The 18,242-nt window shown below is 42.1% G+C and overlaps 1 protein-coding gene across 3 annotated transcripts in view; it reads left to right on the top strand.

The window, feature by feature from the left end:
* ARHGAP42 (Rho GTPase activating protein 42) overlaps window positions 1-16,087 on the top strand; it is a 245,838-nt gene extending 229,751 nt beyond the window's left edge. For all 3 annotated transcript variants that reach the window (XM_045183571.2, XM_024574588.3, XM_045183572.2), the window contains 6 exons: window positions 34-178; window positions 1,475-1,855; window positions 2,233-2,389; window positions 4,504-4,566; window positions 10,264-10,343; window positions 10,734-16,087. In XM_045183571.2, coding sequence (XP_045039506.1) covers window positions 34-178; window positions 1,475-1,855; window positions 2,233-2,389; window positions 4,504-4,566; window positions 10,264-10,343; window positions 10,734-10,822 — 915 coding nt within the window. In that variant the 3' untranslated portion in view covers window positions 10,823-16,087. The remainder of the gene's footprint in view (window positions 1-33; window positions 179-1,474; window positions 1,856-2,232; window positions 2,390-4,503; window positions 4,567-10,263; window positions 10,344-10,733) is intronic.
* The last annotated feature ends 2,155 nt before the right edge of the window (window positions 16,088-18,242 follow it).

Raw genomic sequence — 18,242 nt, 5'->3', positions numbered from 1 at the left:
CTTTATTGACCTCGGTTCATTGTCCTTCCGTAGATTTTCCATACTGCCCCAGACCCAAGCATTCCCCTTCCTCAGCCTCAGTCTCGGTCTGGATCCCGAAGGACGCGTGCCATCTGCCTCTCTACGGGCTCCCGGAAGCCCAGAGGGAGATACACTCCGTGCTTGGCAGAGCCTGATAGTAAGTGTGCCCGCCTCAGGGAGAGGCTTTCTCCATTCTTTAATTCAGCCTTTCTAGCTCGAACTAGGTAGGAATAAGTTGTTTTTACTGATGCTAGCGCCCCAATACCTCCTCCACCTCTAACATTTAAATGTTCTCCGTCAGTACAGTGACAAGGTACCGTAGACAAGCAAATTCATTACTGCTACAAAGGAAATAATTAGTTTGCTCTATGCTCCCCCCACCCCTTTTTCCTGAAGCTGTGACCAAGTACATGAGGTGCTACTTTGTGGAAGGTTTTGTCCTGTTGTGAAAGTGGTTAGAGAAGAAAACAAAAGAAAGTCTGGCTGAAGCAGTCCTTTTCTGTCTTCCTTTCACATGATGTTCTTAAAGCATCATCTCTTGGGTATCAAAGTTTTTCAAAGAGAGAAAGAAAAGAAGAGAAACCACACCATACATTATCACGAGCTTACTGTTCTGAGCCATGCCCCAAGAATAAGTGGGTGGCATCTTGAGCCTATGATGTGTGTGAAACTGGCCATTTTCATTTTATTTCATACCCTTAAGCCTCCCAATTTTTTCACAACCAATATTTAATAGAAAACACTTTTTTAAAATGTAGACATAGTTGAACACTCTATTACAGCTTCTCTGCTCCTTTTCTTATACCTTACTTTTAGGAACATTAAAAATATATACCTAGTAAAACAGCCAGTTACTTATGCTGCTATATTCTTAGCAGGAAAAGGAAAAGGTCCTCTCTTTAGAAATAGAGAGCAGCTTATAATTTGCAGCTGATATTTAAGGGAGCCTTTGAATGGAGGAGGATTCAGATGTGTTGTAACTCATAATCACCTAAGATCAGAACAATAAAAAAGGCAGAATATGTCTTTAACATTCCCCCTCTTTCTCCTTTTTTTTCTTTCTTTCTTTCTTTTTTTTTTTTTTTTTTTTTTTTTTTTTTTTTGGTAATATCATCATGGAATCATTTCCCTTACTTGTGAGTCCTGTTTCAGAATTTTTTCTGAATTCAGGTCTGCCCACTTACGCTTCAACAAGTAACATAATTTCTTACGGCAAGGTACATATTGCATGTAAGATCTCCCTTGGATAGTATTGAAAAATGCATTCCCCAAGTTCAAGTGCATGTTTAAAGCTTTTCTCCAGTACTGAGGATGGTTCACCACACCAGGGAAAGGCCCATCACTTCAGTGGGATCAGGTGGCCACAGAACGTGTGTGCGTTAGAGAATGGACGGGTTTGGTGGTGCTGTTCTCAACAGAGAGTCACTGTTCTCTCTCTCCTGCTCCTGCTCAGGCGACTCCTATAGCAGCAGCCCAGCCAGCACACCCATGGGGAGCATTGAGTCCCTCTCCTCTCACTCCTCTGAACAAAACAGCAACACAAAGCCCGCTTCCTGCCAGCCCAGGGAGAAATCTGGAGGGATTCCTTGGATTGCATCCCCATCACCTTCCAATGGACAGAAAAGTCTTGGTCTCTGGACAACTAGTCCTGAATCCAGTTCTAGAGAAGATGCAACCAAAACAGATGCAGAATCAGACTGCCAGAGTGTTGCCTCCGTCACTAGCCCAGGGGATGTTTCCCCACCCATTGACCTGGCCAAGAAAGGGCTGCACGGGGTTTCAGGACAGAAAAGAGCCTCAGCTACCTTTCTCAAATCCATCTCTGCAGCCGAAGGTAAGCCAGAGTGGAGCTTATGCAAGACGCCATTAACTCCATGTCACTTGCCAGGTTATTCAGCATGATTAAGCAAGAGAAAAATGGGAGAGGGACTAATGATGCTTATCTAGTTTGTTCCTTGGGAGCTAAGATTTTTCAGACTCGTCTGCACTGTGACTTTTTTCCTGGCTCTTTCTGTCTCTGTGAGGTGATGTGTTTGTAATTGCTGTAGATTCTGATCTCCCTGAGTGATGGGCTGCACTGCTAAAGAACATTCTGTACCTTCTCATTCGATTTCAGAGAAGAATGCTTCCTTTTGTTAGGCACATGTACTGGGTTATTGCTATTATTTTGTCTAATAACTCCTTGGCTGTTTTCTTGGGCTTTCTTTTTAGGAAACAAGAGCTACAGTGGTTCCATTCAAAGCTTAACTTCCATAGGTTCCAAAGAGACGCCGAAAGCCTCACCGCACCCAGACCTGCCTCCAAAAATGTGCAGGAGGTTAAGGCTAGACACTGCCTCGAGCAATGGCTACCAGCGGCCTGGCTCCATGTAAGTGAGGTTTGTGTTCATTGTGTCTGCCAGGGGACCCGTGGGGATGGAGGCGACCAAAGGAGCCCTTAGGACTTGCACAGCTGATGCCTCATCTGTACAGCGGGTACAGTCCACTTCTGTAGGGCCCTGTCCTCTTCTAAAAGTGATGCGGAAGTTAGAGTAAGCTTAGGACCTGTGTAAACGATCATGGGCAGGCGCTTCAGGTACTTTCCTTAGAAGCAGAACTATGGCTCAGTGTAAGGACATGAAAATAGATGTATAATGTAATACTTATGGGCTTTGAAGCCAGAAACCTTCCTGTGAAAGCTAAACCTCAACTTCTCAACTCAGGAGACTGCTGTGCCAGGCCCAGCTCCCAGGTCTCCTTACCCCCGACCTCTGTTAGAAATACAACTGCTTTCTAGCTGCGAAGGTTGACCATCATAAATCTCCCCACCTGAGAACTCATTGATTTAAACAAGCTCATAGAGAACAAGGAACAAGGTAGGCAAAAGGGAGCTGGTCCCTCTAATCAAAAGAAATGACCCGGAAGTGCAAAGGCAGGTAAGGTAGGGTACACAGATGTGAACAGAAGGGGGTCAAAGAGGAGAAAATGGGAACCTGGATAAACAACTAAGCAAAATCAAAGAGGAAAAGTTTTTCTCCCTTTCTGTTGATTCTGCTGAGCATCCCAAATGCTATATTGCTATTACTAGGCGTCTTCACTTACGTTGTGTCTTATGAGGTGCACGGTATCCTTGTGCAGCCTCGTGTAGTGTAAACCTCATTTTAGAGATGATGGATGAGAACCGATACTCAGGAAATTGAAGGATTGTACAATGTTACCTATCAAATCAATTCTACTAAAACAAAAATAAAATTTTAAAAGGAGTGTTTAAGAGACCAGTCTACATGAACTCAGCTCATAAGGGTAGAGCTGGTATTCCAAGCCAGGGTTCTGTGGCTTGAATCTGTGCTCCATTATACTATGCCCATTTTTAATATGGTGACATTCCCGACACTTAAACCAGTCCTCAAAAGTCCAGTCAGACATTTGACTAAGCTTATTTTCCATACAGAGTGTTTTAAATTCATTTGTTCCTCCCTTTCTCTGATACAAACCTTTCGGTGCCAGAGTGTATTTAACATAAAACATCTCTGTCTTGGTTAGAAATTCAGCTACCATGATATAGACAAATATATTTGTAAATCTGTCTCCTTCCCAGTGTGTATAGTTCTAGCTACTGAGGGAAATTAAATTTTAAGTCAGTGTATCAAGGGAGAATAAAATTCCATCCTTTTTGAGGGAAACAGGAGAGCTTCTGTTTTGTGATTTTACTGATAGGACAAGAAGAAATTAATGAGAGAGTGTATGTTCTGTGTTAGTTATAAATAAACTTGAGATTATCAAATGGTTCTGTTCGGGGAGAAGTTTGCCAAAGAAACTCATAAGATAGATTTTACAAATCTAGTTTAGAATATCACGTAAGGAATTTGATGTCTCTTCTACTAAATATAGAAACTTCTCCAATTATTGAGGCGACACTTAGTTTTCATTCTTTTCACCCTCTACCTGATTTTCTCACGTCTTTACAGGCCATGCCCCCACTCCATGACTTGAACAAGATTTGAATCTACAGATTTATGTATTGGCCACATTTTCACAGTTGTCTCTTTCCATATTACGGGAACCGTGTTCCCATATTAAAGGGCCCGTGAAACAATGTGAGAACTGGTTTTGTCTTCGCCATCAAAATGAACAACTCTTTGTCACGTTGGCCTGCTTTTTCTCACGTGGTTTCACAGGAGTCGATGACACTGCTGCCGGAGCTCAGTGGGGAGAGAGTGTCCCCTTTCACTGCTTCCAGTTTTCTGCGGTGGAAGAAATAAGGGCAGAAACCTCCCCAAAGGGGGTATCTATAGGTTTATTACAACTTGATACTCCATGAACTGGAGACTAGAGCTTTCTTCCACATGAAATCTTTTTATTTTCTTTCTTTAAATCTTAAAACAATTAAAAGTAAAGTCAAATTTGGGGGACAGTTCTTAACTAATCATCGTTTCAGTTAACTGATAACTCTGAATTTCACTTGAACCTGAATGATTTTTCTAATTGTTAAATTATTTTTCAGTGTGGCAGCGAAAGCCCAACTGTTTGAAAATGTTGGTTCAGTTAAGCCAGTTTCTTCTGGGCGGTAAGTTTCCAAAACAAAGTAAAAAGTAAATAAAATCGTGGTGACGTTGTTGCCTTGCGTGACACGGCGGGTCATCTTTAATAGCTCTGTCCCTCCATTCCGCAGGTGGTCAAACCCACACTCACTCTGCATTCACGGGGAAGGGGTCACGTCCTTAAACCACACGTAGTGTCTTAGCCTGTCCCGGTGATGCTTGGTTTGCTAAGATCTCCTCAAAGAAGAGTTCTAACAGATAGATAGGTTTTCTAGAAGACACAGTTGCTGTAACCTTTGCACAACAAAGAGTCATTTGATAACGGTGGAAATTTTTTCAAAAGTATATTCTTGACTTTGAAACTTACAGAACTTTTTCTGGAAGAAGCTTCCCCCCCACCCCCCAAAATCGCCTAGATAGGCCCCCGTGTGTTAGTGTTTTTAAGTCCACAGAGTCGGTCTCTTTCTAGGACATTGGTCAGTACGTTGCACTCATAGAGCGGATTCCACAGTATTTGCATGATCTCGCCTCTGCGGTAGCGTCTTCGCCTTCTTCCTTTTTATCCAGACAAGGTGACAATTAGGCACCGTGTGCGTCAGAGCAAACATCACATGTCTCTGAAACTGTCATCTGTTTTAGGTCTTAGTGGAAGGGATTTAATCTTGTTACTTCTGACTGTCCAGCTATGTGGTTGAATTGCTCCACTAGATGGAGCCCTTTATTAGGAAGCTCCAAATCTGTTAAGAATTCAAGGACTGTAATCAAAGAGATAGTCTCACACAGAGCTTTAAAAAAGCCAGCTGTTGAAATACACCAGAATGCTGTCATATCATAAATATATACTCAAATGTTCGACAATCAGTCTGTTCATTTTTAATATTCTTTTACATTCAAAATACTACTCTGAATCAACTGCTAATGGCTGTCAGCATAAACTTAGAGCTTACTAACTGGTACATTGAAAATTACTCATTTTCGACTGGTACACAACACTGTGGACCTCACATTCACGTTCTTGGTTCACCACTGCTTATGTGTATAGCCTTGCAGTCCCATATTTACGAAGTCTATTGTCTTTATAAAATGAAGGTTGGAATTCTGGTTTTGCCAAATGGGTGTCAATTTCAAATACATAGCAATCTATTTGGTAAGTTCTCCACAGATGGTCTTTACAATAACAACTGTTACTACTGTGATAATTTGTATTGAAACTACTTTCTTAAGATATTTGAGCCTCTCATTAATATATTTTAATGATCTATAAACATGAACTCTTAACAGCCCACCTGGTATTTTGTGGTACCATTAAATACAACTGAACAATAGAAAGAAGTGGAAAGCATTTTCCTTACTAGTCTCCTAGAGTGCTTATTTCATGTTCCTGCTAGGGAACTCAGGGCTACCCTTGAATTAGACCTTGGAGAATGATAGAACCGGTAGTGAGTAGTAGGAAGACTAGCTATGTTTGTGACAGAGACCAATTAGGAGATTCTAGTGGATGACCTTGAGCAATGGAAAAGTAACATCTCGGGAGTTAATGCGGCTCCCGGGGCCCTTGAGCAGAGGAGTGGTCTAGTCAAGGTGCACCTGAACAGATCCTTCCAAGTGGTCTGTCTAGGGAGCTGGGAAGGCAAGAGTCCAGCCAACCACTTGGGATGGAACTGGCGAGACTTAAAAGACCGTAATTAGGGCAGTAACAAAGGAATGAAAAGCAATAAGGAGAATGTTATGGACAGAATCAGGATTGGGCAACTGCTTTGGTACTGGCAGTGAATGACAGACGAAGAAGATTCCAAGCCTTTGAGTCTCAGTGGGAGAAAGAATGACAGTTTAGTTTCTAGTCTTGGCTTGTGAGCTCAAGGGGGAAAGGAGAGTTTGGGCCATAAGGTTTGGGCTGGAGGACATTGGGAGACAGTTGCAAATGTGTAGCTCAACCAGGAGACAGCGTGGGGTTCACCATTTGAGAAAGTTGCTCACAGCAGTTATTCTGCATCGATGAAGGTGGGGCTTGTTGAGTGAAAAGGAAAAACGATTGAGGATTGATTGGTCTTTGGGGAGTGGTTTCGTTTAAGGTTCTGTCGGACACAGCCAAGGAATGATCAGAAGGAGCAGGCATAGCAACACTGCAGAAGCTGCAAAAGCGTCAAGGAGGCCGATAGAGGAGAACACCGGTTTTACCCTCTGAGACATACGCTACTCTTTGGGATTTTAAAAAATATTATCTGTGTGCATTTCTACTCCCTTCAGCAGTAAAATTCTCAGCACACAGAAAGTGTGAGTGTGTGTGTGTGTGTGTGTGTATCATTGTTAAGTGGTTTTCCAGAAAATATTGCATCAGTTTTGATCTAGTGAATTTTTTATTTTGCTTATACTTAACTATTGCAGATTTTGCACACCGACCCTATCAAATCTTTGCAAGTCTACTCATCAGCATTAGGCAGCATTTAGCATCGGAATGGGGCTTGTGAGCACATCACCTTCCATATGTAAGGAGAGAAATGGCTCTCAGGACAGTAAATGTTATCACCTTCCTCTCCCATGCAGTGAGAAGCAGGATTTTCAAAATCCTTTTCAAAGCATATTAGAATCCTCTGAAGAGAGGCTGCATAGGTGACAGTGTAATTTTCACATCCTCAGCACACGGAGGCAGTAAAAGAGGAAGAAGCATTAGCACCTGGAGAGGAAACTTCACTGCCACAGAAGTCTGCATTAAATCATCCAGGCGCTCTGCTGCGTTAACACCTGTAGTTACAGAGCGCAGCGGAAGAAAATTATACCTGTCTAGACACAGGCACAGACAATTGAAAAGTTATGACAGATTTTTTTTTTGCTGTGTATTTTTGACACTTTTAACAGTATCTTTATTTAGTGATATAATTATTCGACTTGCCTCCTCTCACCACGTAATCTTATAAAATACTATAAAGAGAACTTTCATGTCTGAAATATTAATAAAAGTTTAATTGCCTTAGTGCAATTTCAAAAATCATATCATTGTAAGAATGATGATATCTTAATCATTTCTATAACTCTGGAAATTGTTTCCTTATGTATCTCTTTATTCTAAGGACTCAAAGCAATAAAACAATGTTTATTGGAGGAAATTGTTGCTGTTAAGAAATGCGAATTCTTTTTTATTTAATTTTATTTATTTTTAGACAGAGAGGAAGGGAAGGAGAAAGAGAGGGAGAGAAACATCAATGTGTGGTTGCCTCTTGCACGCCCCCAACTGGGGACCTGGCCTGCAACCCAGGCATGTGCCCTTAACTAGGAATGGAACCAGCGACCCTTTGGTTCACAGTCCAGCACTCAATCCACTGAGCCACACCAGCCAGGGCTGGAGATGTGAATTCTTAAAAAATCTTTAGGCCCTGGCCGGTGTGGCTCAGTGGACTGAGCACACGTCTACAAACCAAAGGGTTGCCAGTTTGATTCCCAGTCAGGGCACATGCCTGGGTTGTGGGTCAGGTCCCCAGTTTGGTGCGGGTGGGTGACAGGCAGCCGCACATTGATGTTTCTCTCCCTCTCCTTCTCCTTCCCTTCCTCTCTCTCTAAACATAAATAAAATCTTAAAAAAAAAAACTTTACATATTTTACAGAAATAGCTATGCAACCGTCAATCATATCAGATTCCGGATTAAATTATTACATTTAACTAGAAATTATAAGAAAAAAACAGTATTTTCCTCCTATTTAAGAACACTATCATCTGATTCTTAGAAGTCTTCAGAACTTGGTAGCATCCTCCTCCCCCAGCTCCCACCCACGTCAACCAACACACCCAGGTGCACATGCGCATGCGCACACATACACACCCACGCAGCTCTTGTTTAGTGTGAAACCCTGTCTTTCTGTGGGTGCCTCCTTTCCCTCAGTTCTTCCTTAAACCATGTTGCATTGGAAAGCGGGCTAGTGGACATTCCCAAACCCGACTGCTGCAGGCTCCCCTAGCAAACTTTCTGAGAGTATAGAAGCAAACTCTGGGGGCAGGGGCGGAATTTTCCTCTGTAAGCTTTCCAATCTTCAGATGACATTTGAGGCCCCTGGTTTAAGTGCCCTCGCCTTGTTCTGGAAATGTGGAGGTGAGACATAGGGTCTAGCTCCAACCGGAAAGTGAAATAACGTAACCTTGGTGCTTTGAGAGACCTGCGATGCCTAACACCGCTGCTGCTTGTTTGCAGATTAAGTATTGGGACTGAAAGGAGGAAAGAAAAGGTGCCTTGAGTGTTTAAAGGACTCATCACATAGAAAAAGAGCCCAGAGCATCAGAGCATTTTCCCTTTTTTTTTTTTCTTCTCACTTATTCAGGAAATACTTACTGAGTTAGTACTAGGCATCAGGCATCATTCATGGAGGATACATTTTGATTAGGAGAGAAGATAACTAAAATAGCAACGATAACAGAAGAATAACAGGTATTAGTACCACGCAGACTTAGGAGGGTGTGATAAATGCCCGGGAAGCTATTTTAGAGCGTGTGGTCAGGGAAGACATGACCTTCAGCAAAGCTCTGGAAATTTAAGATGAAATAGATGTGTAGAGCCACGTGAGGTTCAAGAGGAAAACATCTCAGAGCAAAGACTCAGCTGGCCCTGGGGTGGGAATGAGTTTGGCATGTTTGAGGAGAAGGAGGGCAGGTGGGACTGGGGTACAGTAGGTGGGCAGATGCAGGCACAACAGAAGCAGGAGAGCCAACAGGCACCTGACTGTGTGTGGTTTGGGGCTAGAGTTGGAAACCAGTGAAAGGCTTGTTATCAGGGAAATGACATGATCATTAGAACCTTTTTCAAACTGTCCTGGCTGCTCTGTAAAGAATGGATTACAAAGGGACAAGAACGGGGAGCCTAGAGGATTTAGGATGGTAGGAAGCTGTTCAGTGAGTCACACCAGCAATGGTTTTGGCTTGCACTCTGGTGGTGGTAGAGACGGTGAGAAGTAGGCGGAGTCAAGAGGAGTTCCACATCTCACCAAGGTAGCGGCTGTTGCAGAGTAAAGGTGACTTGACTGATGACTTGATTAGTGGTCTCGGATGGTGGCCTTTTTAGTGTTGGCTCAAATGTTCTTAATAGAACTCCTATAAAACTCTGAGATTCAGGCTTCTCTTAGAAAACCAGCCTATCTGGCTATATTGAGCCTGAATCCCCATGTGGTACACATGCCAGAGCTGAGTGTTGGCTTCCCTTTCTAAGAAATAGATATGATCCCTGGTTTCCAAAGCCTCAATCTGTCCCATCTTCCTCCTGACAGTGAGGCTGTTTTGGTTGCCAGTTATCATCAACATATCCATCATGCTTACGTAACTCACTCACTATCCCTTGTAGACCTTTTAATTTTGGGATCTCACCTCTGGTAGTCTGAAATGAAAGTGGAAAAAAATGTTTTATGGTACCTATGACCCTCAATATATGCTGCAAAAACAGCATATTTACCAACAATTAAATAATAGCGTTCTTTAAATCCATTTCAGGCTCTTTGCTATAAGCCAGGCGGTTCCCCTTGAAGGCATTGCCTGGAAATGTGAGACAGCTTTTGGTTCGCCACCAGTGTTGTCTGATTACATACGTGTGTTCAGTTTGTGAGAAATGCACTTTGCACACTTACATTTGCACTTTATATTATACTCCAATTACAAGTAAAAACATATCATTTTAAAGAATAATTTGAATATAAATGTATTTCTTTTGAATGTTGTGGTTTTTACAAACTGTCTTTTGCCCTTTCAGCCAAGCCAAAGCCATGTACTCCTGTAAAGCCGAGCACAGCCATGAGCTCTCCTTCCCCCAGGGGGCGGTATTTTCCAACGGTACGTGCACCCACTGCCTTCCCTGAAGGAACAGTGTATCTGCCAGCGTCTAAAGTGGAAGCTAGGGGACTCAGAGCCTAGTTCAAGCCCTGCCTCCCCTGACCTCCGCAAGTGAACACATCAGATTCCTCTGGCCTCCAGTTTCTTCCCTTGAATGTGTGTTGGGGGGCGGGCAGGGTGGAGCGGAATCGAGGGTGCAGGGAGGATGTGAGAGAGTGGCCGATTGATTGATTATATGAATGTAAAGGACATTTCCGGCTTTAAAGGTGCTGTGACATTGTCTTGATGCGTGGATGCGTGCAGTCCGATGTGGATTCTTGCCCATTTGTGCATAGAATTATTTGAAGCTAATGTTCATTGAGTGACATTAACTTTTTATTTCTTTGCCAGTGTACCCATCAGTGGAACCAGGATGGTTGAAGGCAACTTATGAAGGCAAAACAGGACTAGTCCCAGAAAATTATGTTGTCTTCCTCTAATATTATTTAGCGGATGGCAGTATCTTCATGGTATCCATGGTAACAAATAATAAGTGCTATGATTTTATCTGACACAGATATGGGGATCAGCCCACTAAATGAAAACAGACAATTTCTATCAAGTCCTACACCAGCAGACTATGTAGCTCCCCATTAATGGAAAATAAGAAGAGAAGTTTAAATTGTTTGCCATTCTTTTTATTTCTTGGCTGGTTTCTTATTTTAAAGTATCTTTCTTTTTGATAAGTAACTCTCCACATGTCTCCTCAATAACAATTGAGAATCTCAAATACTGTATAAATACTATATCCCAGAAATTTGAAAACTAGAAATCTGATATAAGGATTTTAGAATCTGTCCTTAGCTGTCTGGCATACTCTGAGGAATCTTGAAATTATTACTTAAAAATGTATTTAAATTGTTCATTTATTATTTTTTCTTAAAAGTATACTGTTCTTATATATGATTATTTTGCTGGTCCTAAACATTTCAAGGAAATAAGTTGTTTTTTTTTAATGTAACTTTATTTTTGTTTACCAAGTAGATGATAATATTCAAAAGCAATGATGTATATGATGTATGATGTCTGTAAATGAAGCCAAATTAAGTCATACACTGAGTCCACTTTAAACACTCCATCCAGAATTCCAGACTCCTGCCATCGGCTTTGAGCAGGGGTCAGCAAACTGTTTCTGTGAGGCCTGATAGTAAACACGTTGTCCTTTGCAAGCCCTGGGGACTCCATCACAGTCCTTATCTCTGCCGCCATGCAGGGAGCAGACATAGACGTAAATAAATTGATGAGCATGGCTACGTGCCAATGCAGCGTTCTGTAGACCCTGACATTTGAAGATCTTACCATTATTGTGAGACATGAAATAGTCTTCTTTGACTTTTTAAAATCCATTTTAAAATGTAAAAGCCGTTTGAGCTGATGGATCCTACGAACCCAGGCAGCAGGTCGAGTGTGACTCACGGATCTTGGTTTGCTGACCCCTGGTTCAGAGGACGTGTAAAAGTACCCTTATGTCTTTGGGAGTTTCATGAAATTGTACTACATTAACATATAAATCCTGATGAATCACATGCACGTGTCCTCCGCTACTAGCACTATAACAGCATCACAAAAGTATAATTACCATAAGAGGAAAACAATGTAAAAGTGTAATATCAAAGCATACAACTTGAATTCTACTTGTAACACTAAAGGGTCAAAGAATTTTATTAATACCTACTCTTGGCTAATGAGAAATTCTTTACAAATGATAAAAAAAGTTTTAAGACACTGGTAGAGAAGCTACGCCTTCTGAAGTCTATGCTTAGTTAAACAGAATTTAATCGTAAAGGCACAGGATTCTTAAATTATTTAAACCATGAAATTTTTAAATGGTTTTATCATTTTTAGCAGGAATAAGATATGTACATGACTTTTTAAAATGCCATTCAATTTACAGCCTTTATTAGGAATTTCACCGAATTCGTAGAGTATAGAAATTTACTGCCCATTTATATATACCATAAACATCTGGTCACGCACCAACCTCTATTTCTATTATTTCCATAACTCTGATATATTACTTCTATAACTATTTGCATGTGGCAAAGAGCCTTTCTCCTCGAGATTCCAGAAAGCTGGTGACCTGCCCTTTAACAGCCCCAGCGCTGGCCCCCTAGGCTCTATTTCACTTGTTACTTCAGAGTTCTCCACTGTGCAGACACTCAGGTAATGACTGTCTCAAACTCTTTCTATGTGATATTATAATCTGTAATCTTATTCTCTTCTACTTTAAATTAGTGTTTTTAGAGTTAATAGGTTATACGCTCTCACACACACATGTATACAACTAGGCCTTGGAGCATTTACGCTTTTAAAATTCAAAATGTAATAATAGTGTAGAATTTAAAAATAAAGAGAATAGGTGGAGTCACAACCAGAAACAAGTATCAGTGCATTGGAATGAAAAATATTTAATGTTATAAAAATTAGTAATATAATGAAAAAATCTGATAAACATTTTTTTCCCCTTTGCCTCCTGCTGTTCATTTTTGTACATGACAGTGGGGTGTCCTAGAGCATGTTGATCTCTAGATCCTGGGTGGCTGTTACTAGCGATACTAGCACTGCTGACACCCTTGACTACCCTCTGCTGGAACAGAAGGTTGTCTTTCCAGTGTACCAGCTCCTTAGTCTGTGCAACACTCCATTTAAGCACCCTCGCCATTATCTGGCATCCTACCAGCTTAGAACCTCTTAAAGCAAATTGATTTTCGGTCAAAGACCAACTTGACTCCAAAAGGAGATTCAGAATTCTACTTTGCTTGCTGCTGCACGAGGAAATCTCACCCTTCATTTTATTTTAACACAGACCAGAATGTTCCTGCCTCTGAGTTGTCTGTGAGCTAACTCCCCTGATGCTCAGTCAGGAATTCAAGCTTTTGCTGTGTACCATGTGGGTGGGAAACTCTCTTTCTCCTGGTGAGGCATGTCTGGTAGCAGTACTTGCTGTAGCCCTTTTTTTTTTTTTTTTAAACAAGCTACAAAAGTGCTTCTTCAAACTGTTTTTGTTTGAAGTTTTCATCTATAAGATTTGTGAGAATGGTGCTTTGTTCTTCATACCAGTCACACGTGTGAGCAAGTCATGGTCATGTATTGGAGATAGACTGAAGCTGCTTTTCTCAAGAGTAACTTTCCTGCAGACGAAGTATTTATGAGCATTGGGAAAATCAAGATAGGTGCTCTGAATCACAATATTAGTTACACAAGAAAGTAACGCCAATTATTGGAAGGTCACATTCAAAATTGTAACAGCATTTCAATAATGAAATCTTAGCTTTCCAGAGATGTGAAGTTACGTTAGAATTGCTACATCTACACCCTCCAAACACACAACGTGGACCTCCTAATCATGGGTTGCAGTATAATCAGTATGGAGATGAGATTACTGAGTCATCGTCTTGTGTTATGTGAAAGTATCCCCAAGAACAAAACACGTATTTAATAGGTGACTCTTGTGCCACAACTACCAAGTTTAAAGAAAGTAGTCTGTCAACTGAAGGCTTTTTCTGTTGTGCTATGTGAATGTACATGTCTGAACAGTAAAATAGTGTTTGTATTCCTGTAAAGTCCATGAAATATGAGGAAGTGCTTTCTGTAGTTTGATGTGAGTGCTTTTGCTAATTGCATCGGCACCCTGCTTTCAAATATGAATGAGCGTAACCAGGTTTCTCAAGAATGGCTTGATGGCTGGCTCTTCCAGGGGTGGTGGAGAAACAAAAAAAGGTACCTTACAATCCTGAACAATCCAGGTTCCCAAACAGGAAAAACAAAGATACATAATGACTTTTATTCTTATTCTAGACAGTTGGTTTTACCTACAGTGGCATGCTTCCTAAATCCCCACTGTGTTGTAAGGAAAATAAACCTGACACCTTAATCCCGTGAAGCTAACACCCTGTTAACCTCCCAGCCTCGTTCTTCAGGACTGTCTGCCGTGAGAAAGGCTGTCATCCACACGGGTGCTGCTGCAGAGGAGTCCTGTAGAGCCTTTCTTCAAACAACTCCGTTTGTAGTGAACCCCCTAAATTATGTATTCAGGATGCTTTCGTTAGCATTTAAAACCCCAATTTGGTTTATACTTTATTGACTGAAGTTAGAGGCAGAGCAATTCAGGAACAGAGTTTGTTCTCTGGTTTTATAATATATTTATAATTTGCAGCTGTTACTCTGTGCTAAAAACACTGGATGGGACCCCCAAAAACATATCTCCTGGTAAAGAAAAATGAAACAGAAACTTGACAATTGCTGAGAAGTTATCTTGCTCTTGACTACTAGGTATTTTTCACTTAGGGTAGAAATTGCTGTCTAATTTTGTCTCCTACCTTTTTTGGTTACTTTCCAACATCAAACACATTTTACAAATGAGGTTAACTGCTGTGAATAGTACACATCCTGGCTGTTTCCTGTTGAGCCACAGACTTAAATCAGGTGTTTGATTTCAGACTTAGTCAGGCTTAAATCAACTAGCCTCACTCCTAAGCACAGTCATCGGATCCATCCGTTGTCAGTAATACCTTCCTGCTTCAGCTGCGCAGGTTCTGTTTGGTAGTGACCTTGTGCAAACTTGGGCGTATGAATGGCATGGACTTCTAGAGGATCAGATCAGTAAATAGGACTGTTCATGTTTTCAGGGCAGCTGCACCCACTGTTTTAAATAAGGAATCTCCGATGAGAACGTTGAGAGCCCTCAGAGCAAGCCATTGGCAGACAACTGGCCTGCATGTTCTAGACCGATGTTCAGCAGCAGTTGTATGAGGTAGGGGGTCCCATAGGTCATCACTTCTCCCCCTGGCACCCATGAGAGAGATGCCAAGCTCAGAGTCGAATACTTCTTGGTGCTACTGGGAGAGATGGAGTCTGTGAGTTTACAGAGGAGTCCCAAAAGGCAGGGGCCACTTGCAATTGTTACAGTGTAGATAACCCTCCACCATCCTAGATGCTTATGTACAGGCTACATGAGGAGCTGAAGCGTTGGAGATGGATGGGGCCGAAGGTGCCAAGACACCTCAATTAGCAACCATCTCCCTTTTTCTGTTACCTGCCTCTTCTCAGCAGTATTTCCCATGATCTTTACCCTTCCAGGGTTGAGAGCAACCCAGGTTTGCCTTGGATCCGCTCGGTCTGTTAAATTAAAGTGTGCATTGTTCTGAACGTGGCAGCGTTGTTACAGTTTTTATATCTGCCTCTGTATGCTCAGTCACGTCTTTTTTTACAGAGCCCACTGCCTGCACGTGACTTAGGCTTAAAATCGGAGATAATACCGCATGCTGAGCGCTGTGATTTCAAGAGTCTTCTTGAACTCTGAGCTGAAACCTGTACAGATAAGTAGGGAGTTTGTCAGGGAAGACGACTGTTTTTTAAATTCAGAATTCTATTTATATACTGTTAAAATTTGAGGTACTATAGTTTATGTAAAAGTTTAATATTTAGATATCATATTTCAGTACTGGGAATTTCTTTGCAGCCATTAACGTGACAAATAAAGTAATAAATATGATGAAAATGATTGTCAGTAAATTATCCTATTGAGATTTGTGTTTACTTTGTAGTGTTTCTGTATTTATCTGCACTGTGTGTGTGGATATACACACGCATACACACGCACACAAACATGTAAATAACCTCATGTTATTCCTAATCCAAATTGCCACAATATCTTTGATGTATATTTACACTGTATTTTAAATTACTTTAAAAATAAACAATGTAAGCACATTTTCATTTAATCTTTGTGCTTGAAGACCTACTGTGTTGGAGAGCAGCTGTCTTGGATTCATAAAGAGAAAAACCAACATTACAGGTACTGTGGATGGTCATTTTGGGTGTGGCTGAGTGCAAAATCATAGCAGAATTGATAGGGTTTTCTTAACAATTGAACAGTTTCTTGAGAAATTGGCATTATGAAAGATCAGGAAAATGTTAATGTTGGTACCTATTAATAATGCAGTTTTCTACAGGAGAAAGAAGTAACCAGGCCATAAACAAAGTATCAAATATAATAGGTGTACCTGAAAATATGTTTGCAAAAGTTGAAAAGTGTGCTTGGGAAGAAGTAGCAGCATACAAATACCCCTTTAGATTTGTATTAATTTTATGATGCTCTTGGTCACTATTTGACTTCTGGCTAAATTTTGCTTTTCTGTGTACGAAGAACAAGAATTGGGTATGTAATTTGTGTTGCTAAATTGATTGTTAGAGTACAGGAAATCACCTAGCAAAAACTAGGCCTGACAGGTTAGTAACCTGGCCATCGGGGATACAGCCTGCTTTTCTCAACTGGATTGCAGTTTCCGTCATCAGAAGAGACAGAAACAAATCACGACACAAGGGTGTGGTCTCTTCGGGGTGGCAGCGTGGTGAATGCGGTATTTGAATCCCCCACAACCACACCAGAGTCACAGCTAAACTACAGAAAAACTATCATTCAAAACCACCCTAAATCTAGCTGAAGAGAAATCCTACAACAAAGGATATAAAAAAGAAGCCACATGGAGACTGGTAGCACCTGCAGAGACTCAGGTCAGGCTGGTCCCACACCAATGTGTCAGATAGAAACTGGGAGGGGTATCTCAGATGCAGAGGTACACCCTGAAGAGCCCAGGGTCCCAGCCCCATACCAGGCCCTGCAGCCGGGGTTCCAGTGTTGGGAAGGGAAGTCCCCACAATTTATGGCTGTAAAAACCAGCAGGGATGATGGCTGAGTGAGGCAGAGGCCTTCTGGAGTCCCAGGTGTTCCTCTCAAAGGGCCTGCATATGGATTTGCTTGCCCTCAGTTCCAGTGCTGGGGCACCAGCTCAACAGGCACCAGGGACACATGGGAAGAAACTGAGTTGTTTGGCATCAGGGTGAGAGCTGCAGGGGCAGCTTTCTCCCAGGCAGAAATGCTGGCAGAGGCCATTGTTCCTTTTCAGAGCCCTCCCTACACAGAGCCAGCAGGTGGGCACCATATCTGAGTTTCCATCAACCTGGCTGACACTGTGAGCCCTGCCCTGGTGATTCCCTGAGGTCCTGCCCCACCCAACTTGTGGGCCCACCCAAGGCGTTTCCAGTGACTTTTTTATACAAGTGGCTATCTTGCATGGAAATGGCTCCTGCTTCAGATTTTCCTAAAATCTCTGAAACAAGAAGCATCAGGCCTCAGTGTGTCATGTACCTATTGCCAGGTGGCCCCAGGCTCACACTAGCAGCAGTGGGCCTTGGTTTGTAGCTTGGCCTTCCCTGGAGTAACAGCCATCTGCAGATTACTTTGTAGCTCGTGCTGGGTGGCTCTAGGCAGGGCACAGGTGTCGGCTGACCTGGCTTGCCCATCCCAGGAGGCCCCAGAGTCAACACACCTAGCTAGTGGACAGCTTCAAACCACACTGAAGCACCACCCAACATCCATAAGCAAAGCACCCAAGGGGTGAACTCAGCAGGCACCAGTAAGTCCTGCTCCACGTGGTCCATCCCTGCACTGCTGATCCTCCACAGTGGTTGCAGCCAATTGCCCTGGGAGTAAATCCCTCCCATTGAGGTGCCAATGGTGAACAAGTCTCAACTACAACACGAGGGCATGCACAGCCCACATGAACACCTGCAGTGCCCAGCTCAGGTGACAAAGGAAGCTGTGCCACTGGACCCTATAGGAAACTTACTTAAAAGGCCACTCTACCAAGCCTGGGAGACATACCAGCTCTGCTTAATACATAGAAACAAGCACGGAAGCAGCCAAAATGAGGAGACAAAGAAACATGGCCCAAATGAAAGAACAGTACAAAACTTCAGAAAGAAAGCTAAACAAAATTAAGACAAGCAATCACCTAGATGCAGAATTCAAAACACAGGTAATAAGGATGATCAATGACCTTAGGGGAAGAGTAGATG

The sequence above is a fragment of the Desmodus rotundus genome, chromosome 5 (genome assembly GCF_022682495.2).
Source record: "Desmodus rotundus isolate HL8 chromosome 5, HLdesRot8A.1, whole genome shotgun sequence".
NCBI lineage: Eukaryota > Metazoa > Chordata > Mammalia > Chiroptera > Phyllostomidae > Desmodus > Desmodus rotundus.
Note: the sequence above shows the minus strand (reverse complement) of the source record. Positions and strands in the feature narration are given on the sequence as shown.